This window comes from Cucumis melo, chromosome 2 (assembly GCF_025177605.1).
Source record: "Cucumis melo cultivar AY chromosome 2, USDA_Cmelo_AY_1.0, whole genome shotgun sequence".
Taxonomy (NCBI): domain Eukaryota; kingdom Viridiplantae; phylum Streptophyta; class Magnoliopsida; order Cucurbitales; family Cucurbitaceae; genus Cucumis; species Cucumis melo.
In genome coordinates this window covers 25,356,848-25,379,465 of record NC_066858.1, presented here as the reverse complement: position 1 = coordinate 25,379,465, position 22,618 = coordinate 25,356,848, and the positions used below count along the sequence as shown (strand labels likewise).

The following is a 22,618-nucleotide window of genomic DNA, read 5'->3' as shown; positions in this document are numbered from 1 at the left end:
TAAATATAAAAAATACATACAATAATTTATTATCAAATATAATATTTTGTTATATTTTATAAATATTGTAATTTATTAAAAAAAAAAAGGTAAAAATGAAATGATTATAAGAGAATAATAGTTGATTTAAATTCGGTGGTTTTGGAAAAGGGGCGCTGAAACGAAGGCATACTGGGCGTGTGCACGTTGGGAAGGTTCTTTGGTTGATATGTGTGTTGTGAACTGTGGAGTGAGAGTGAAAGGGAATATATTATAAACGAAAAACCAAAAGAAAGAGGGAAACTATGTGGTAGTAAATAGCTTTAGAAATCCCAATGATTGGGTTTATTTGAAGTACACCATCTCCATTACTTTCACTTTGGTTTTAGGATTGAAGTTCACCAAATTAGGATCCCATTCCAACTATGGAATACAAACCGACTATTGGTTAGTCGACTTATTGATTTAGTTTGGTAAGATCTTTCATTCAAATATAAAATACTAAATTGATATATTTAAAAATATATATATATATTATCTGTATTGATATAATTATTAACTTAAAATTTAAATTAATATTTCTATAAAAAATATTAACTTAGTATATTATTATTATTATTATGATAAATACTTTTGTATTATTAATTAAGACATGATCTGGAAGAATAATATATCAATTATTATTACTATTGTTGTTTTCTTTCCAAAAACAATAGATCAATTATTGCTCCTCAAGGAAAAAAAACAATTATTGATAACTATAATCGCTAAAAGCAAAGTCATATATATAGGAACAGTAGTTTGGCCAAATATATTATATATATATATATATAGTTTCGAAGCATGAAGCATGCCTCAAGCTAAGATCCTCACATGCACTTGATGATTATTGAGTCCAATAACAAGTCTACAGAAATTAGTCTAACAAATGAAAAAAAAAAAAAAAAAAAACCTATTTTTGAAAATTATTTTTAGATTATACAATTCAAAATTTTTAATATAATCTATAGCATACACTAATAAACTCAAATGTGTTTTATTATATTAAAAAGATACGAAATAATATATTATAGATTATAGGTTTTCCAGAATAATAATTAAAAAAAAAAAAAAACTATTTATACTTTTCACTTTATTATTTTTGACATTTCGCCTAAATGATTATATGTGTGATATCACAAAATTATTATATAAAATTCATAAAATAACTAATCGTAGTTTATGATATATTATCAAACACATAAAAAACAAATGTTTAAATTGAAATTGATAAAAACATATATAAAGATATTTTGTTATTAAATTTATTTATTGAGAAAATTGACTCAACAAACTCTAACCTCATCAACTTTAATTTAATGTCTAATATAATAGTTAGTTGATTTTTTTCAACATATTTTTTAAAATTCATAAGTCTACCAGACAGAAAATTAAAAATTAAAATAAATCATATTCTAAAAAAAGTATCAGTCAAATGGTATTTGTTAAAATCTCTTAATCAACAAATTAAAAATTAAAAGGAATAAAATTTTTCAAAAGCTATTTAAAAACAGAAAAGAAATTAATATGAAAACCAAACTTGTAAATGTACCATACCAACTAAACGCAGAGATTCTATCTGTTTCTACAAGCAAGGATTTGTGCATTATATGAAAACAAAACAAGAAAAGATGAGGGTGGGGTGAGAGACCAATCATGTGGGGTGAAAGAAACGACGTCGTGTCGTGTTGGCATGTCTGGGGGGGGGGGGAGGTCTCGGGGACGATTCCGACGAATGGCTTTGTTTCAAAGGACGCTTCGGCACGTGGGAATGGACGAACGCTCCTCATCACGTGACGCACGTGCCACCTTCATCTCACCACCAAAGCCGCAGCCTCTTTTGCTGAGTGGGTCCCATATGTGAATTTCCCTTTTCTTTTTTCTCTCTCTCTTTTTTTTTTTTTTTTTTTCTTTTAGATTACTTTTTTTTTTCTTCTTTTGGTTTTGCCCTATTGTTTGTCCTATTCCCTAGACCTAAAAAAACAATTTAAAAAATTAAGATTTAAAAAAGAGAGAAATAAAAAAGAAAGAAAAGAAAAAAGATTCCCTCTGCTTAAAATTTCGTGCATTTCTCCCCCTAATTCCCCAACTGCCCGAGTCCCCGTAATGGACAAGGGCCCACCCACATGTTCAAATCTAAACAGATAAATATGTAACAATAAAGTACAATTACAAAGTCATCAAATTTACTTCATCACAAAATTTGAACTACAAATTGTATTAAAAAATTATTGTAAATGATAAAAATATTAACAAAAATATTCCAAAATTTTAGTCTATCATCGAAAGTTATCAATAATTTTGTTATATCATTAACTTTGGGAGGTGTATCAGTTTATATTATTTTATTATATTTTGCTTGATTTATTCAGTGAAACTTGTAATATTATCTATTAAGCTTTCTTTCATTACTAATTTTCTTTAGAATTGTTCATCACGAGTCTAATATTTGAAGAATTGTCTACATTTGTATGGAAAAATTTCAAATATAATATTAACAAGTAGTATAAATTAATTTACTTATAACTTTTAAGTATGTACTGTTTTATTTTTTATTTTTTAGTTCCAAATTTGTTACTGCCTTCAATTCTTTTTCCGGAATTCAGAACCAAGAGATGTCTACTCGGAAGTCATGATGCGTTCCACATTCCTTTATTTACATAGAGAGACCTTTCTAAGAAAGTGTCTACAACAACACGAGTCTCTTCACTTAACCACTACATTCCAAGAGAAGAAAGCCCATAAAAAGCACTAAAAACTCGTTTACAGAAGAAAAACCGAACAAACTACTGCCCTGAATGGTTTGAACTTCAGCCATAAAGGTCATCATCATCTCCAGCACCCATGGTGGAAGCATAGGGGTCAGCAGATCCCGCTGCCACATTGTCGTTTCGATCAGGGAACCGAAACTCAGAACCAATCCCACGAGATTGCTGTAGGGTCTGAGCAAAGAGCTGGTACTTCCTGATGTCTGCATCGCTCACACTTCGGCGAGCAAACTTCATTGACTCCTCAAAATGTGCTGCTTTAATCTCTGAGACATCGTCAATCTCATCTTCTTCCATGGCTTCTGAGTTTTCACCCTGCTTTCTCTCCCTTTCAAGATCCTAACACCCATTTTGTGGATAAAAACAAGTTAACAGATTAAAGTAAATATGTATAGTTCCATAGAAGTAATTTTTTAAAGTAATGAGGCATTATAAATTGGTGTTGGGAATTTCATATCTCAATGTGCATATATCACTAAACATAAAATGAAGAAGGCAAAACTAAAAAAGAATCACCTTTCTAATCCATGACATGTGGTATAAATGCTGACTAGTTTAAGCAAAAATAGAGTAAAGAACTCAAACCAGCACAGGCTAAAGAAAGAAAGTGTTTGGCAGATAACAACTAGTTCAAGAAAAAGTAGAGTCAAGAAGTTGGTGTAAATGCTAACTTTTAAGAAAAGTACGTTGGTTTCAGTTTTCATGGATGGGAAAAGACATCATCAGGAAAAAAAAAAAAAAAAAAAAAAAGGCTTTACGCAGCCACAGTGAATGAACATGGTTTCTCATTTCACGAGGACTTTTATTACTAAGCTTGTCACTGAAGAGTTTTAATTTTTTCCATGAAAAAAATGCAAGTCTTTCTTGAAGGTCCTATATTTATGTCAGATTGTAGTTTCTTCAGTTGTTTTCTATTTTCAGCTTTGGCCTTATCAGCTGAAAAGAGATGAAGGAATGGCTGGTCTGCAATTGGTTAGGCAGCAATGATCAGGGTCAGTGAGATAAACAGTATGTGGATGAAGAAAAAGGGAAAATAAAAATGGGTAAAAAAAGAAAGAAACGAAATTAGTTGTGAGTACAAGAAGCAAACACCTTACATAGTCAGTCAGAGTTTTTAAAGAAAGAGTTGGTTAGAAAGATCACCACATGGATGACGTATCATCAGAACTACCACAGTTCTCCAAAGAATTTGTTGCTAACCTTAATTTTCTACATGTTTGAAAATTAAGCTTATAGGAACTACTTCTACTGATAATTTTCTTGTTAAATTATCAACATTTTGAAAACGTTTTTCAAAAGCCAAACTAAACTTGTGTTTTTAAGTGGGAAGAAAAACTTCCCTAAAAAAATGGGAGGAAACAAGCATAATTTTCACAAATAGAAAACAAAAAAACAAAATGGTTATCAAACATGAGTCCAATCATTTCACCAATCTCCTAAAGCATGGTTCTTTTAACGAGCAAGAACTTCAAGTAAAAGATGTTCACTCAGAGTCAAAGTTTCTGCCACATCAAACTGTAGAAATATAATTTTGGTAAAGAAGTACCTTCTCAATATTTTCTCTAATGGCATACTTGCAGGCACGCTGACATATTTCGGTGATATCAGCTCCACTGAAGCCATGGGTATACCGTGCAAGAGCTGACAGATTGACATCTTTCGCCACTGGCGACTTTCGCAGACACGCTTCAAAGATTTGAAGACGAGAAGACTCGTCAGGGAGTGGGATGTATATTAATTGGTCCAGACGACCCGGCCTCAGCAGCGCGGGGTCGATAATGTCTGGCCTGTTTGTTGCCCCAATTATGAACACAGTCTTCTTTGCAGTCATGCCATCCATTTCTGTAAGAAGTTGGTTCAAGACTCTGTCTGCTGCACCACCAGCATCTCCAACAGAGCTACCACGCTGTGAAAATCAAATTGATTTATCATATCTTTTAAACATATATAAAAAATCTGAATTTCGCTCACATACGAATGTACGTATATATATAAGCATACTTTTAAAGTAAAAAGAGTGATATTAATTGTAAAAAATTGATAAGAAATAAGAATTGGTCAAATATATGTTGAAGCTAGAAGACTTAGAACCTGAGTTGCTATAGAATCGAGCTCATCAAAAAATAGTACACAAGGAGCTGACTGACGAGCCTTGTCAAATATCTCTCTCACGTTTGCCTCACTTTCACCAAACCACATCGTCAGCAACTCAGGTCCTTTCACACTTATAAAGTTGGCCTGGCATTCATTGGCAATTGCCTTAGCCAGTAGCGTTTTACCACAGCCAGGGGGACCATAAAAGAGAACACCTTTAGAAGGTGACATGCCAAATTTTTCAAACTTCTCAGGATGCTCCACTGGGTATTGGACAGTCTGCCACAAAACAATCACATAGAAACGAGTTCAGAGAGGGAAAAAAAAGTGAGGCAAAAGCTTAAAATTATAAACTTCAAACTATAAAACAGGGCACGAACCTCCTGGAGCTCTCTTTTAACATTTTCCAACCCACCAATATCATCCCATGACACGTTTGGAACCTCCACAACCTAAAAGCAAAAGGAAAATTTTGAAGTTTTTACGACAGCATAGTCAGTTGAAAAGGAAGACAACACTAGAGGCAATTTTACGCCAAACTAACCACAATCTCTAACAAGATATGGAAGTAGTGTTTTCAGAGTAAAATTTAAGGAAGCAGACTCACAGTTTCCCGCAAGGCCGATGGATTAGAAGACCCTAGAGCAGTTTGGAAGTGTTCATTGGTTACAGCCATGGAATTCAAAACCTCAGCATCTATTGATTCATCTTCCAAGTCGATGACATCCATTTTCTCCCTAATACACTGGAGTGCTGCTTCAGTACAAAGAGCGGCTAGGTCGGCACCAACATAACCATGTGTATCCCTTGCAACTCTCTCAAGATCAACCTGGTAAAAAGACCAGCTTCTTAAGAAAAGGTTCTATGTGGAAAATATGTTTACTGAAAAGTTATGTGAGGTAACATTAAAAAGAATCTCACATTCTCTGCAAGTTTCATGTTCTTTGTATGGATCCTAAGGACTTCCAATCGTCCTACTTCATCGGGTACACCAATATCAATCTCCCGATCAAATCTTCCAAATCTCCTCAAAGCAGGGTCAATTGAATTGGGTCTATTAGTTGCTCCAATAACAATAACATGTGCTCGAGTCTTCAGGCCATCCATCAAGGTAAGAAGTTGGGACACAATCCGTCTTTCCACTTCTCCATGCGTTTTCTCCCTCTTTGGAGCAATGGAATCAAGCTCATCAATAAATATAATCGAGGGGGCATTCTTTTCAGCTTCCTCAAATGCCTTCCTCAGATTACTTTCGCTCTCACCAGCTAACTTTGACATTATTTCCGGCCCATTAATAAGAAAGAAGAAGGCACCTGTCTCGTTAGCAACAGCTCTTGCTATAAGAGTTTTTCCAGAACCAGGAGGCCCATATAGCAATATCCCTTTTGGAGGCTTAACACCAATTGATTTGAAGAGTTGTGGGTGTCTAAGTGGTAACTCGACTAATTCTCGGATCTGAGCCATTTGCTTCCTGACACCTCCAACATCATCATATCCAACTTCATTTAATCTCTCCTCATCCTCACGTTTGATGGGTTCTCCCTCACAGAAGATCTCGGTATCAGGTGCAACAACACAGTATTCACCAGGATCCGTTTCTATGACCTTGAACTCAACACTTCTCATTCCACCCCGGACTAAGAACAGGTCACCCTTCCTTACCGGTCGATATGCTTCCAAGAAATAAGCTAACAACAAGAGTAGCAATAAATCAGAATCAGATTCCAATCATTTTCCAGAAAATCTGTAATCTAAAATCAAGGAGAGATAATAAAACTAGTACAAAACCCTCACGTTTCAAATATGCATCAAATAGGTTGCCAGTAACACCCTCTATTGTATCATCAATAGGGAGGATATGAACCCGCTTTCCATACTTCACATCAGGACACTGATGGACAGATACAACATCTCCAAGACGAACTCTGAGATTACCTCTTACAATTTTATTCATTCTGATTTTTGACTCTTCACATTGTTCATCAGCAAGTACAATACACACTGTATCTCTCCGCTTCTTCCCCTATTATAATAATAACAACAATGCAAGTAAACTAATTATCATTCTCCTGGATAGATGAAACAGTCTGCCAAAACAAGCATAAAAATCACCTTTAATAAAATAGTATCTCCTCTAAAGAACTGCAACTTTTCCATGGTGGCAGGATGCAAAGAAACAACAGAGTTATCATCATTTATAGCCTCATCAACAACTAAGCGATTTGGAGATTTCTTCCGTTCCAAAATTGCAGTGGAAAAATCCCGTTTAGTATTTTTCCTATTTCCAACAAAAGGTTCGATAGAATCAATACAAAAACTCACCAAAAACTGCAATTTCTAGCTCAATGATTAGTAAACTTGATTTAGTGGTTAGTAGAAATGAGTCAATCCAATCAAAATATTACAACTACACAAGGAATTTAGACTCGAAGGCACTCTCTTCTTCTTCATTAATAGTTGAAAAATCGTAGTACACAGGTTTTGATTAATGATTAATGTTACATAGGCACTACAAAATCAACACAGTTCCTGAACACGCTTAAGCTCCATCTTCTCTCTTATTTAAATTCAATACATATTATGATAAAATCTTCCCCCACCCTATCCATCTCATGAAAAGAATTGCAGAAAAACTAAAATTTCCAGAACAGTTTTTGGAACATATGTAGCACCAACTTTTCACTTGTATGGAAGTAAGATACAGCTAAAATCTCTATCAACCTATCTTGCCGTTTGAAAACCAGAAAAATCCAGAGGTAATTACTCAGCCTGAACAAGAACAATCAAGATTCTAAACGAAAACTTACTCGTCCGATGAAGAAGAGGGTTCCTGTCCCTTGTCTGAAGCCGAAGAAGCCGTTGGGTCTGCCATCGTTTCAGCCTTTTGTGTTTTGAACACCACAAGGGTTTCTGCAAGTTTTCAGACCACCGGAGCAATGCAGAAGGAAGATGCGAAGAAATGAAAAATAGATGACACTGTTGTACGGAAGACGGACAACCGACATAGCCCGTTTCCATAAAGACGTTGATTCCAATCAGTTCTCTCCACCTATACATGAAACTAATGGCTGGTCGCCATGGAAGCAAAGCTATCGGTGAAGTAGGCGCCATTTTTCAGTAGCAGGTGAAACCAAAAAGACAACGTTTGACAAATTGCGGCTTTTATTCTGTTTGGATCCGCCATTGAATCTGGGCCTGGCCCAACTTATACCAGCCCAATTTCATTGCTCGAGGAAGACAAAATTACGGCTGCTACCGGCGGTGTTCGACCTTTGTTCTCCTTGCTTGTCCTAACGGCCACGGCGGTTCTGAAAGACGAAAATTTCAGCAAAGTAAATGATGGGTATCGAAATTTGTGGGGAAATAGACAAAGTAAATGGGAAAGGACTGAGTTATAAGGAATTTGTAGAACGATACATGGAGAAGAACAAACCTGTAGTGTTGACAGGTCTCATGGATGATTGGAAGGCTTGCAGTGATTGGGTCGACGAGAATGGGCAGCCAAATCTAAGTTTCTTTTCCACCCATTTCGGGAAGTCCAGGGTACAGGTACTAAAATTTCTGCTTGAAGATGTCTTTTTGGTTCTGATTGTGCGAGCTTAATTTTCATATGTATTCTTCTTTGTCTAATCTCATTTCAGCACGATGTATTGTAATTCAAATGCTCAGTATATCCGGGGATTTTATTCAGTGGAATTAGTGGGTTGGTTTTATTAATGCATTTCAACTTGTAAGGAAGAGTCTTGCTCTTGCATCTCTTATTACTTGTGTGGGGATTAGTTCTTCAATGAACTGTTCCATTTTATTGTTATTGGTAACATTGAAATGATGCAAAAAGGATCAGTCTTGTTTGTCTCACTAACCATACATTTTTTCTCCCTTGTTGCATTATGACTATTGCATTCCAGTCTCCCTCATTTGCAATCTACTAGTCTTACCATAGAAAACAAAGTAAGAGGAAATGGAACAATCATTTCAATTTGATTGAGCTATCACACTTAGTTGACGTGTCCGTGCTTATGTACCACTAATGGGAATAAGCTTCCTATAGTGAAACTTGTCTATTCATGTTCAACTACTCTAAAGAAAGAGTTTCAAGTCTGTGTTCCACTTTTTATGAGGTCAGATAATCATTTGGCACTTTTAGGTTGCAGATTGCGGTACTAGAGAATTTACAGATCAGAAGAGAGTAGAAATGTCTGTTTCAGAGTTCATTGATCAATGGTGTAAGGAGCCCATACCGGAGAATGGCCTTGGCTCAAACAATGGACTTACAGACGAGTCTGTACTATACTTGAAAGACTGGCATTTTGTGAAGGTGTAAGCCTCTACTTATTTTTTCCCTTCATTTTTTTTGTTTGTGTTAGAACTTATGGATATATATGTCTATAAGGAAGAACAAATTGTAGACCTAAGAAAGTCCATCATGTAATGCTTCTAGTGTCAAATTATGAGGTTAATTGGTTGTTTGGAACACATGTGGAAGACCAACATGGCTCTTTTAACCCCACGTAATGTTGCTTTGTACACTTTAATTGAAGCATGTTTTATTAAAAGGTGCATTTTTTAGGATATTCATGTGGACAAGTAGGTTGGAACACAGTTCATCTCATAGCTTAACTTTGAATCTGAACTATGAAAAAGCTTAGAAACATCCTCCTTTCTCAACTGGTTGAAATGTCTTTGCATTATTTCTCCAGATATCCTACGAAAAGAATTTTGTATTTGACGTTGATTGTAGTGTAACTATGAGTCTATGAGTATCCTGCTTAATTTCCCCTTGAGTAATCCCGCATATAGCGCTCACACAGCCATACACAGGTTTTCCTAAATTGCCTGCTATTAACTAGTTGTGTCATTATCTTAAATTTCCATGCTATATTGATCTTTACATTGTCATCTTGCATTGTCACTGTTAGAAACATGATGCAATAAAGATTTTACTGAATGGCTGTCAAATTATGGGCTTTATTTGTTAGAGAATAGCTAGATGTGTGGTCTCACGTGTTTTCCTATCCTTCTTGATGTGATTCTCAGGAATATCTAAATTATACAGCATATTCAACTCCACACTTTGTTTGTGATGACTGGCTGAACCTATACCTTGACAGCTACCGTATGCACAGGGATCCTGACTCTTACCAAGAGAATGATGAAATAAGTTGCTCCGACTATCGTTTCGTTTACATGGGAGCAAAAGGTGTAGCATCATATACAACTCAGGCACTTTTTTTAACGTTTGCCCTCATAAAAACGTGTGCATGGTTCTTGATTAGGTTCTTGGACTCCACTTCATGCTGATGTTTTCAGGTCATACAGCTGGTCAGCAAATGTTTGTGGAAAGAAACAGTGGTTTCTTTTGCCTCCTTCTCAGTCTCATCTTGTATTCGACAGGCATGAACATAGTTTTGTTATTTTGCACTTTCCTGTTAACTGATGGTTCAATGTGTTTGATTTGATCTTGTTCAAATTTTGTAAGTAACCACCAATTTCTATTCTGAAGGGACTTTTTTGTTTATATTTTCAGGAATATGAAGGCCTGTGTTTATAATATCTTTGATGATATAAGTGAAAATTTGTTTCCTGGTTTTAAGAAGGTAAATATAATTGCATATGCTAAACCTTTTCTCCTTCTATCTCTTGAATATATCGGCTTTTTCCATGTTCATTTGTTTATCATTATGCAGGCTACCTGGTTGGAATGTATTCAAGAACCAAATGAAATTATATTTGTGCCAAGTGGCTGGTATCATCAAGTTCATAATCTGGTATTATGATTCATTTCTTTTTATGTCCTTGTGCAAATTAATTTGTATTTTTCATGGTTTGAGCCTTTTAGGTCTCGTTATTTTATGATTAGCACTTGTGCTTGTTCCACTATGGTAGATTACTTGAATTGTCCTTTACGCTCTCAACCTCTCTCCGTTTATTATTTCTCAACGGCTGCTTGATTCAGTTTGCTTTTTCTTTTTTTAAAGGTTTTTTAACTTTGAGGTTCGTCTATATTTTCCATCATAGTTTGTCTCCTCAACAACCATTCTATCTTTTTGTATGTTTATGTTTTCAGGATGACACCATATCAATAAACCACAATTGGTTTAACTCCTACAATCTCTGTTGGGTGGTAAGGATTGTTATCATAGGCATTACAAAATCTTTGTTCGCCACTTGATAAACAATATTCTGATCCAAATGGCCTATTCTCTGCTCTGAATTTTCATTCTTTTAGTTGGACTTGATGTTGCGGGACTATAATGAAGCCAAGGAGTACATAGAAGACATTAGAGATATATGTGATGATTTTGAAGGTCTCTGTCAGCGCAACCTTGCAGCTAACACAGGTAGCATAAAGTTTTAGATCACTGCGTATAGTCGTAGTCGATGGTTGAATCAACATTCTAACATTCTGACCAGGTATACAAAGTTGTATTGAGTAAACTGCCAAAACAACTAGATCGTGTTTCAATAATTCGAGACGTATACGTTATCTTATTTTCTAGTTTAATTTAGAGCTGGACATAATACTTTAAAATCTTTAACCAGCTTATTGAGATCAGAGCATCACTAGGGAGCAAGCTCTTAAGAACTCCCGTTTTCTCATTATTAGAAGTTTTCAGTGGAAAGCTTTCTACCATGCATGCACTGCTAGGATTAAGGAAGAAATGTGCATCCACACTTCACCATTGATGTGGTGTTACTAGTTAATTTCTACAACTTCTTTTCTCTTCTTTCAGGCATGAACTTCTATGACTTCTTCATCTTCTTAGCACGCTTTTCGCTCGCGAATTCGGTGGTACTTGACATTCTAGTTAGAGATGCTGAAAATATTGCTGGGACTGGGAGCACATTTCCAATAATTCAACAGTTGGTTCAGAATCTTTCTTCAATACAGCAGATTGCCTTGAAAATGAAATCCCTGGAATGTTTTTCAGGAGACCAAGGATTCGTGTTGGATCTAGTAGAAACACACAAAAATCCCATGTTTTCTAAACTCTGTTATTCTTTAATTCAAATCTGTGAGTCCATACACAATCGACAGGTTTTGAGCTTATGTTCAAAGACAGTCGCAACACAAGATTCTTGCACTTTGATAGTCATTCAAAACTTTTGTGATGCTGTTTCGTCTCCCCAAGATCTTGTCAAATATATCGACGCGGTCTTAACTGAACACACAAGCTTAGAATCATCGGAATGATTGTTTGTCATTTCTTCATACACAACTGATTCTCAAGCTAGTTTCTAGACAACAGTGTGGTTCATCTTCATCTAGCAGGCATTTGAGAAATGAGAAATCAAAATGAAATGAACTCCACCGTTAGTGCTGGTCCTCCTGGCATTGAAGTGACAAATCTTGGATACAGATTCTCTTTCTCTCTCATGATTGGATCATTGCATTGATTCAAAGAAAAGAAAGAGAAACAAGAGGTTAGTAGTCTGTGGTTCGATTTGAAAGTGACCCCAGTGGTGGATCAGATTGTGGGAGCACCCACCAAAGATCACCATCTTTTATGGGCCTCGCTTTTCTTTTTTTTCTTTTTCCTGATCTATCCTCATAAAGTGTTATTTTCTTTTCTTATGTTGGTAAAGCAAACTGTATTATTGTATGCCTTTTCAGTTTCAGGCCAGTACACTAAGATGAGTGTCTGTGGTTAAAGTTGGTGGCACCAAGCAGTGGCATTCATTTCACTCTTCTCTTCACTCAGTTTAACCTTCCTGTTCTCCGTTGTTGGTTGCTAACATGTCTTCTAATTCATTCACATGACTAGTCCATAACACATACCATAGACATGGAATTAATAGTGTAGTTATATATATATATATATATATATATATATATATATATATATATATATATATATATATATATATATATATATATATATATATATATATATATATATATATATATATATATTTTAACGTTTCATATTTATGATTAGAAGTTGTTGGTTGCTAACATGTCTTCGATATACACCACTCTGCATGTAACCATCTCAATCCAAATAGTTATAACGAAAGATATAACATAAATTATGAAAAATTGTAAGGGTAAAATCAGGATGTAAATATTCTCCCATTCTAACCTATTTTTGTATTTAGTATAGGTTAAGAAATCTTTTACTATATGAGTATTTGAACCTCGAGATGGAAATACGTATCAATTACAGTTAAAGAGATTAAGCATCAAATCAAGGAGAATCATATTCTTAAAAGATATGATAATCCAAAGAATTGTCAGACAGACAATCTTTGTTAAGAACCTTTGAAAAATGGAAAAGTAGAAAGAGAGAATATCTAACCCATCAATACATAACTTATTATAAAACATAGATTAATAGTTCTTAACATTCACTGCCAAAGTTTACTCATTAATTATTTAAAGAGGTGAAATAGTGAATGTTGTGAAAAGATCCATAGATATAAAATTGAGGTCTATTTTCAAATTCACCGTATATCTAAGTTTGATCGAGATAGATTAAAATAGACTTCTATTCGTAATTATAATAGATAGACATAGATAGTAACCTATCATATTACTATCTATATATCATAGATATACTATGATATTTTGTTATATATCTAAATATTTTGCTAGAATTATTTTATATATAAAAAAAAAAAAGTGGAAATAGCATTGACCACCACCATTAATTATGTTTGGTTGACTTTTCATACTCTCCTTTTGATATATTCACACCATTTCACTGCAGATATTCCTGTAATGGTTCTTCTAAAGATTGAGAATGTTAAAAGAGGTATGCAAGTATATTGCTCCTTTATTGCTCCCCACATGCAAATTCATAAAAAGCATGGGACCTTACAAAACTGATATGAGGAAACTTTTCTTTTGACAAATCTTAGTGACATTATGAGATGACATTATGAACCACTTTAATCCATTCTAAAGTAATACATCTTATCTTTTTTTAATTAAAAAAAAAATACATCTTATCTACTCATTGAGTGAGTCCTTGTCATCTTTAATAATTAAGTATGAATAACTATAATAATTCTACATTAGTTTCATTATAGTTATATTTAAACTTTTTTTCAAATTTTTGCTTCAATTCTTAATTAAGATTAAAGAAATTATCCTTGTGTAAGTCTTTTGTAATAAGACAAGTAACAATTAGAGAGTTCTATCTTTGCAAGTCCTGGAGGCTTGTTAAACCCTTTTTTTGGTATAAAAACTCATCGATTTACAACATTTCTAACTCATAATCTTGTAAATGATACTCTCCACGAATCACTTAGATGTGCTTACGTACATGTGTATACAAATAACAATTGCAAATATAGTAACTATACCAAAAAAAAAAAAAAAAAAAAAAAAAAAAAGTCTACCGACAGAGTCTATCATTAATAGAATTTGTCGATATAATAAAATTTATATCAAACTTTTAAACTTTACTGGTGATAGACTATATCGTTAATAAGACTCTATCACTAATAAACGGTTATATTTACAATTTTATAAAAATGTTGCAACATACTTAATTATTAACTCTTAAAGTGTTACCCGTTGCAATTAAATTTAAATTTATGATATTTTGTCCGGGTCTATATTTTCTAGAACAATAAATTTTAGAAAGAATATTTGCCAAACTTATTATTAAATGGAGAGAATCTCATTGATACTAGGAGAGTGATTAACTTGAGAGGAAATGTTTTGGATTATTATGTTCAGCTTTTGTGTTGCTTTTCATTTGTAAGATTTGTCTTTTATATTTGTTTTGAACTCGAGGAAAATTGGACCCATCACTTCATAATTTTGAATACACATCTCCTATTATCTCCAAAATTTACAATATTCCCAAAAAGGGCCCACATAGAAGAAAAGAAGAAGAGGAAGAAGAAGAAGAAATAAACCAAAAAATATATATAAATTAACAATAATAACAGCAACCCAAAACATTCTGAAGAAGGCCTATAGAAAAAGTGGGTAAGAAATAAAATTCCCAAAAATAAAATTCCCAAAAATAAAAATCTATGCCATAGTAAATCTGCTCATGGACAGTGTACATTTCTACCAGGACCTCCATAGTAAAAATAATTGCCCCAAAGCTTGTTTTTTCCTTGTCTTATATCATAACAATTTGGATGATCAGCCAATAAATGAAGATTTGAAACAGGAAGCAAGCTGTTGTCCCAATCAATTATTTGCAAGTTTCTGAAATAAGAAGCTTTTCCATATCCTTCTTCAGCAAAATGGCCACTTCCCATTTGTGTTGATGTGTGGAAGCCTGTTGATCTTGTGTTTACTATTTCTCCTCCAAATTGGATCATGCTGGCATGGCTTCCCAAGTGACTGAACAAAAATGCTGGCCAGTACCCTACTAAAAGACCTTGCCCTATTTCCAGCCACCAGTTTCCATGCCTCGGATCCTGCATTGAGAATCAATCGGTAAGATTTAAGAACCTGACAAGGAATGGTGATAAGGGTCGAGAGACAACTTGTAAACTTGGACATTTTCGAAGTTACTAATCTTGACCATAATTCTTGTTTATGAGATTAGTTGAGATGTGCATACGTTGATCTAAACCAAACTATGCTTAATGGATTTAGGGGTTATCTGAGAAACTGAGTAGAATTATGAAGTTTGTTAGGGATTTTGTATTTGGGATGAATAGGTGTTTAGTTTGAAGTTAAAGAAAGAGGGAAGTATGAGTTTCTTGATAAATGAGCAAACTTCGATAGTGAAGACCATTGAAATTGATGGAGTTAAGTTATTTGACATTGGCTTAAGAAGCCGATGGGCCAAACACCGGAAGGCGGAATATTTGTCTCCTACTATGGAACCTAAAATGACTACTTGACAAATAAAATCTCGAAAGTAATTTGTGTATTTTGACGGAATAAAAAGCAAATAGTGCCATTTCCCATGTGGGTTCAACTGGTTTGAGGAAAATTCTCCAAAGCTTTCACAAAAATTAATATAAACCTGAGAGAAAGTCAGTGGTAGTCAAACCATCATAAGGGACAGAAATCTTTGCTAAAGAAGAAATAAATTAAATTATCTAAGAGTCGTATCAATGGAAAAAGAGCATTTCTTGCTTTGGAATCGATTAAGGTTTTAAAAAATGTTTCACTAATACTATATTAATAGCCAGTTTATCTTTCAACCAAAAGTTCAAATCACCCCAACCCCACAAATAGTTTTTAAATAAAGTCCACATCCAAAAAAGTAAATTTCACCATGTTTACTGTCAGAATCTCCTCCACTTGAAAACAAGACATAAAGTTATTTTGAATTTACCCCATCTTTTCATTGGATATTATTGAAGAAAGCTCACCTTCCAAATCATTAAACCCACATCAAATTGTCTGCCATTGTAGTAAGATCTTGGAGATATTGCAGCTCCTATGGCAATCTTGTTATTGGTTTGAACAAAACCTGAACACAGTAAGTTGTAACAACCTGTTGCTTGGTATGCATCTGTCTGAAAAACACAAGAGATGGAGAAAGAAACAAGGTTCAAAAACTAAACTTTTCTTTCCATTTTCCTTCAAGTTTTAGAAAATTTACAGTAAAGTAAAACTTACTGTCCAATATGTGAAGAATCTAGGATAATTATCTCCATATAACTCAGGACTAACCTGAAGAAATCATCATAAACAAAATTCGCAGAAATTTTCAGCACAAACAAACGAATGCAAATTGAAAGAGGAAAAGAGAAAGAGAGAATAATAAAAACATGCCTGCCAGCCAGCTTCGATGGTGTTCAAATCATGATTGAATGATCCTGAAATAACCCAAATTTGAGACAAGCTGAACTCATATTGATCACTCACATGAGGTGCCCAAACATTTATGTTCGCTTTTGCTCCATAGTATTGTTCTCCATTAACAAACACAACAGCATGCTATAAGAAATGGAAAGTAAAACTGTCAAGAAAATTGACCACAAACTTATGAACTTTCAAGCCCTTTCATATTCCCTCAATTATTTGATCTTTCCCTGAAGAAGAAAGGATGTAATTTGGTGTAGTGTAGGTTCAGCCAATAATGGTCGAAATTTAGCTACCCTTTTCAATGGACGAACTACAGATGTATTAAATCATTTGGAAAAAAAAAACAAAATGACAAGACAGTTTTGTCTTGATTCCCAGATCAAACAACAAACAACAAACAACCAAATCCATCTCACGGCATTAATTCTTAAACTAAATGAATTTGAAGAAGAACAAACTACTGACCTCATGGCCACTGCCTGTTGAATCCCTTCTGATAGATTTTAAAGGCTTTCTTCCAAATCTTTGAACAGAACTTGCTCTTAAAATGTCTTGTTCTGTTGTTCTTCTAATGGGAACAGTTCCTTCAGGACATGATTCACCAGTCTGCCGCCATAGCTGGAAGCTCTCAGCAACAGAATCAGCTGAGGAGTTGTAACCTCTTGGCCTCTCTGGTGGATCCTGAAAATTGAAATATAATTTCTGTCTCTTTCTCTCTCTCTCTCTCTCTCTCTGTTTACAATAAAATAAAATTACAGATAAATCAAGTTACCAATGGCAATTGTCCTTTGAGCTTATGGTGATCAAAAGCAGGTTGAAGATGAGAAAGCACACAATCAATTAAATCTCCATCTGGGCTCTGCAAAAGAAGAAAAATTAGCAAACCGCAAATCCTCAAAGTTTCATAAAAGAAGACAAAACTTGCCTGAATTATCTTGATGGGGGGTTTATTGATGTTCTTTAAGTAGGCTTTAACGTTATTCAGTTTCTGGTACTCTAAGGTGGCGGGTTTGAAATTCTCCGCCGTAATGGGCGGCGCCGACAGAAGAAAAGAGGTCGAAGCGAGGAGAAATGAAGCAACAAAAGCCGCTAATAACATTGAGAGGAAGAAAGGGAAAGGAAAACAGCCAGATCAACGGAATGTTTTGGAGTGTCGTTTTGGTAGAAGAATACGTGCGTTTGTACGTATTGGGATTGTCGTATTAGGGCAAAAACAAAACAAAAAAAATTCAACAGAGCTTCTTAACTTAACACTTAACTTCTTCTTCCTCTGCTTCGAACACTCTGCATGTCCTTACAAAACAGAACGAACCATTCTCTTCAAAAACAAAAACCCATAAATATTTCTACACAGTATCCGCCATTTTCAACATTCTATAATATATATAGCTTTTCTCCATTCGAAAAGCATCTTCGCTTCGTTAATGGCGATTTTCTGACAGATAGAGAAATTGGAGAACACCAAATTTCTTTTAAATTTGTTTTTTAAAAAAGAAAAGGACCCAGATGGGCTGGGATTGTCTGAATACGAATAGAAAACTGGTCAAAAGGCTCGAGAAACTAAAAAAGGAAATGGGTTGTTTTCTTTTTCTTTCTTACAAGGATTGAAAAAGAAAGAAGCAAAAATGGGCATTTGATTGGGCTTGTGTGAAGAAGATGGATGACATGAAATTGAGGTGGGTTTTGGTTTGAATTTTGATTAATGATTTTGCTTTACAGAATTCTTCTGGCTATGGAAGAAACAGAGGAGGAGAATCAACCAGACAAGCTTGGGATGAATCTTTTTCAATGTTATGTTGTTTCACCTGCAAAGCTGGTTCCTCTTCCCATACAATTGCTTGCACTTCACTTTCTTTTCCTTTTCCAAAAGCAGCAGAATTTTCTCTTTCTTCACTACCACACAAATTCTGGCTGCTCTGCCCACATTCATTTTGAGAAACTTTGACATTTTGACTGTTAGCCTTTTTTTTTCTTCTTTTTTTTATCACTAACATCACCAATTTGGTATAATTTAGTATAAGTCCAAGAATTCGAACATCCTAATTTTAACTCTTTTCAATTATCAACAAAATTTCAATCACTATCGTTAATAGTTCGAAATCCTACTAATTCTATTTGCATTCAAAAAAACTATTTTCTTTATTCGCACCATAATAAATAAAAGTAGTTTGATGTCTTTACATTTTAAGTTAACTTTTATGTAATTAAATTTTAAGGTATTACTATTTTAGTCTTTTAAGTTGTAGGTTTTGCTTTCATGAAATAATACAACTACTAATCTTTTTCTGCATAATTGTGTTTTGTCGTGTATTATTTAGTACAATGGTTAAATATCCAATCAGTAAAAATGGAAGTCACGTCGATACCATTAAAGTATGAGGGTTAAATATTCGATCTCGGTAGATAAAGGTAATTTCGATATCATTGAATCAACATCATCTTGACTAAACGACTCGAGGTGATAATTTTTTTATTATTTTGTTGAATTTTTTTACCTCTAGGCTTGTGTATGAGTTTATTTTTAATTAGTAGAATGTTTACTTTGTCTTTTCAAATAGAAGTACACACCTAGTCAACTCAAAATTACTATATTTTTTATGTCTCCAAACTACACTACAAAATACATTAACTTGTTTTTTAATGCCAAGCTCCCCTTCCCTAGTCTATGTTGTTTTTTGTGTTCTTAGAATCAATAATAACAGATTTTGTAAAATAAAATTTTCAACTTAAGGAATTTCGATTTGAACGTTAAACCATTTTTATAGAGATTAGAGAGATTAAATTGCAAATATCTTAGATTATTATAACATATTTGTATGTTAACTAAGTTATAATCATACTTGCCTGCCGTGTTCATGTTATGTTCGACTTTTATGATTAAAAAAACATCATTAATAATATTTGAATTATGTATTAAGATGTATTTGTTTTTTAAATTTGTTAACGGTTAAAAATAAGATATTTCACATAATATTTTTAGTGATTTTTTTAGTGGTTTTGTTAAAACAGTGTAAATAGTTTGTCATTTTTTTTTATTATTATTTTTAGAAGAAAAAACCCTAATTTAAATTGCAATATTTTCTGTACATCCTTTGCAAAGCATATATTTACATCACCATGGCAGTTTTTTTTTCTTTTCAGTTCAATCCCTTTTTAATGGCCCTTCGAATCTTCTTCTCATTATTATTATTAATTTGAATAAATTTACAAATTTTGATTGAAAATTATTGTAAATAAATATTTATTTGATTGTTTCAACTAAATTTCTAAACTAATAATTCCCACTTAAATACTCGTGTTGGTTACTATGTTACACTCTTATTTTTCAAAATACTGTCAACAAATACGGTGAGAAACTTATAATGAAAGGTTAAATAAATACACCTATAAAAAGAATTATAAATTCAAATTATTACCATTATTAATTTAGGATTTTAATTGATACAACCTCTAAAATTTAAGGATATTAATTGATATTTTTTTTTTCTTTTCTTTTATTTTTTTAAACTCTCTTATATTCAAGTATTATTTTAGTTATTATAATTCGAAGTTCGTTTAAATTCATCACTTTTATCTTAAAATGATCGATTTCAATCTATGTATTTTAAATAAATTTTAAATGGAAGTCAATTTAAAAAAAAGAAAAAAACTCTCCTCCATTAATATGCAGAAACTAGTAAATAATTAACTTTTATTTGAGGAGGGAATAGAAATCATATTTTGAAAAGGAAAAAAAAAAAAAAGAAGTGTTCAAAGAAAGTAAGAATAGATATATGAGTTATGGGCTTAGGAAAGTAAAAATATTGTGCACTCAATTATTTGACAGCTCATTTATTTTAAGATCTATTTTTCCAAAAAATAATGGAGAAAAAAAAGGTACAGAGGCAGTCAGAAACTTGTCTATAACTTACAAGGCCAAAAGAAAGCTTTTATTTATACAAAAACTGCAATAGAATATTTGATAAATTATTGAAGTCTTTTAAAAAATATAATCTAAGTGGTAAAATATTTGGACGAGAACAATTTTAAAAACGAAAAAAGTCCATAAGTCCACCATAAAAAATACAAAAATGTCACGTCAACAACGGTACATCATCGTTTAGATTTGACTATTGTTTAGTACAAGATTTAAACGATTTATTTTTATCTTTTAATTTTGTTACACCGATCGTTAATAAAGTGAGTTACACGATTATTTATATTTAGTTATACAATTGTTTAAATTTGACTAAATGATTTTTTTTCACAAAAAATTATCTAAATTATTTGTACAATTTAAGTATAATGAATTTAATTTTAATAGTTTTGTTATATAAAATATAAATAATTCAACAACTTCTACATTTTTTAGAAAAATTCTAAAAAATAAAGATTTTTTTTTAGAATATAGAAAAATATTCTCTCCCTCTATTAAAAAATGTAAAAAAAAAAACCAATTTAAATCTTTGATTCTTCTTTTTTCCTTCTATATCAAAAGTATATATTTCAATCAGCAGAGCATATTTAAGTTGACACTTGCTCTTTCTTTTTTATTTTATTATTACTATCATATATATGTGTGTGTAAAAAACAACTCTGGTGTCATTTTATTTTGTGTTCATATGTGTCTTTTGTAAAAGCATTTTGTGACTTGATAATAAAGAGAGAGAGAGAGGAAGAAAGTGAAAAAGAATAAAATTATGTGTTATTTTCTTAAATCTTAAATTTGATCCTTCGAATACTATTAATAATTTTATGTAAGAAGGTACATTATGTAATCTTTCTGATAAACAAACACGATAGTAAACATGTTTTTCTACTTTATAGTATTATAAACACTAATAGTTGATTCGAAGGGTTTGAAATAATGGTTTTTTTTTAGGGTATAGAAAAATATGTCAAATTATTTATAAATCATAAAAGAATTTCACACGTTACTTACAATCTATATAGATGCTGATAAAACTGGTAAAAATCTGAAAAATAGTGTGAGATAATTAAATAAACCTTTAGTTAATTCTAAAATATTTAGCCGTTGTAATAGCTAGAGGGACAGTATAAAAAAGATAACACAAAGAAGAACTTTAGTAACTCAGTTCGGCAAATATCGCCTACGTCTAAAGGAGCTGTACACAACTCATATTAGTAATATTATTAAGATTCACACTAGTCAATATACATAAATACAGTAAGTGATCTCCAATCAAATATATGACTATTTTAATTGCTTAATAGCATAAGACTCTAGGCTCCTCCCGAACATATAAGCGAATCTTCTTGACGATGTGGTCATACTCCCCCTGAGTTTAAGGTGACCTCTATGATCATTGCTTCATCTTTCACATTACTCGTCGTTAAAGGTCAACATGTTGATACTATAGATAATAAGTCGCACTACCTTCTTTACGTTTGTAGCTTTTGCGACAATACATTCGACTAATCTTCTGTAGAAGCTACTATTCCATCGGTCGTACCAGAACCCACAAGTTTCATGTTATATATATATATATATATATATATATATATATATATATATATATATTTCTTCATGTATAATCTAAAAAAGATATCGATAAAAGATTCATAAAATAAATGAATATCTTTTATCCTTCTAGAATTAAATAATTCATTAATAAAATATAATCTCATAAAATATTTTGGACAAAATCCAAACAAAATTTTCTAAATTTATCACTAACAGAAGTATATATTATTACTAGAGACTATAATAATTTATTACTATTTAATTGATATAGGTTATTATTGATATATATAGGTTGGTATAAATTAACTGGTGTTTATTAATGTTTTTCTCTATTTGCTGTTTCTATAAATAATTTGACATTTCTTTTGTATATGTTAACATTTCTCTTGAACTAAGCAACAATAAAGTTGAACTAAAATTGTGATTTTGATATAATTAAACTAAAATTCAATCATTTAAAGTACCTGAATTAAAATCAAACAAATTACAAAATAAGATGAAGAGATTGAATCACATTATCATTTGGCCGTTAAATATTCA

At 32.6% G+C, this 22,618-nt stretch overlaps 3 protein-coding genes across 6 annotated transcripts; 1 reads left to right on the top strand and 2 right to left on the bottom strand.

The window, feature by feature from the left end:
• Positions 1 to 2,638: 2,638 nt before the first annotated feature.
• On the bottom strand, positions 2,639 to 7,837 carry LOC103502393 (cell division cycle protein 48 homolog). Its single transcript, XM_008466320.3, has 9 exons — positions 7,688 to 7,837; positions 6,993 to 7,158; positions 6,675 to 6,903; positions 5,802 to 6,568; positions 5,488 to 5,709; positions 5,261 to 5,332; positions 4,878 to 5,159; positions 4,333 to 4,692; positions 2,639 to 3,125 (listed from the first exon to the last, which is right to left on the bottom strand). Exons 1-9 carry the CDS (start codon positions 7,750 to 7,752, stop codon positions 2,829 to 2,831), a joined length of 2,460 nt encoding a protein of 819 aa, XP_008464542.2. The 5' UTR covers positions 7,753 to 7,837; the 3' UTR covers positions 2,639 to 2,828.
• A 207-nt stretch (positions 7,838 to 8,044) lies between these two features.
• LOC103502391 (arginine-specific demethylase JMJ20) lies at positions 8,045 to 12,578 on the top strand. Of its 4 annotated transcripts, XR_540517.3 has the most exons (10): positions 8,158 to 8,429; positions 9,028 to 9,198; positions 9,918 to 10,080; positions 10,157 to 10,274; positions 10,408 to 10,477; positions 10,568 to 10,648; positions 10,948 to 11,004; positions 11,110 to 11,221; positions 11,615 to 12,305; positions 12,496 to 12,578. XR_540517.3 is itself a non-coding variant. In XM_008466318.3 (9 exons), the coding sequence occupies exons 1-9, from the start codon at positions 8,217 to 8,219 to the stop codon at positions 12,073 to 12,075; spliced, it is 1,446 nt and encodes a 481-aa protein (XP_008464540.1). In that variant the 5' UTR covers positions 8,158 to 8,216; the 3' UTR covers positions 12,076 to 12,578. The 4 variants fall into 4 exon arrangements, 2 of the variants coding, with proteins under 2 accessions (XP_008464540.1, XP_008464541.1); XR_540518.3 differs by lacking the exon at positions 12,496 to 12,578 and having other exon boundaries at positions 8,045 to 8,429; positions 11,110 to 11,294; positions 11,615 to 11,750; XM_008466318.3 differs by having other exon boundaries at positions 11,615 to 12,578.
• Positions 12,579 to 14,745: 2,167 nt separating this feature from the next.
• Positions 14,746 to 18,522, bottom strand: LOC103502395 (uncharacterized). Its single transcript, XM_008466322.3, has 7 exons — positions 17,540 to 18,522; positions 17,387 to 17,473; positions 17,080 to 17,295; positions 16,582 to 16,746; positions 16,426 to 16,479; positions 16,176 to 16,322; positions 14,746 to 15,266 (listed from the first exon to the last, which is right to left on the bottom strand). Exons 1-7 carry the CDS (start codon positions 17,711 to 17,713, stop codon positions 14,889 to 14,891), a joined length of 1,221 nt encoding a protein of 406 aa, XP_008464544.1. The 5' UTR covers positions 17,714 to 18,522; the 3' UTR covers positions 14,746 to 14,888.
• Positions 18,523 to 22,618: the final 4,096 nt, after the last annotated feature.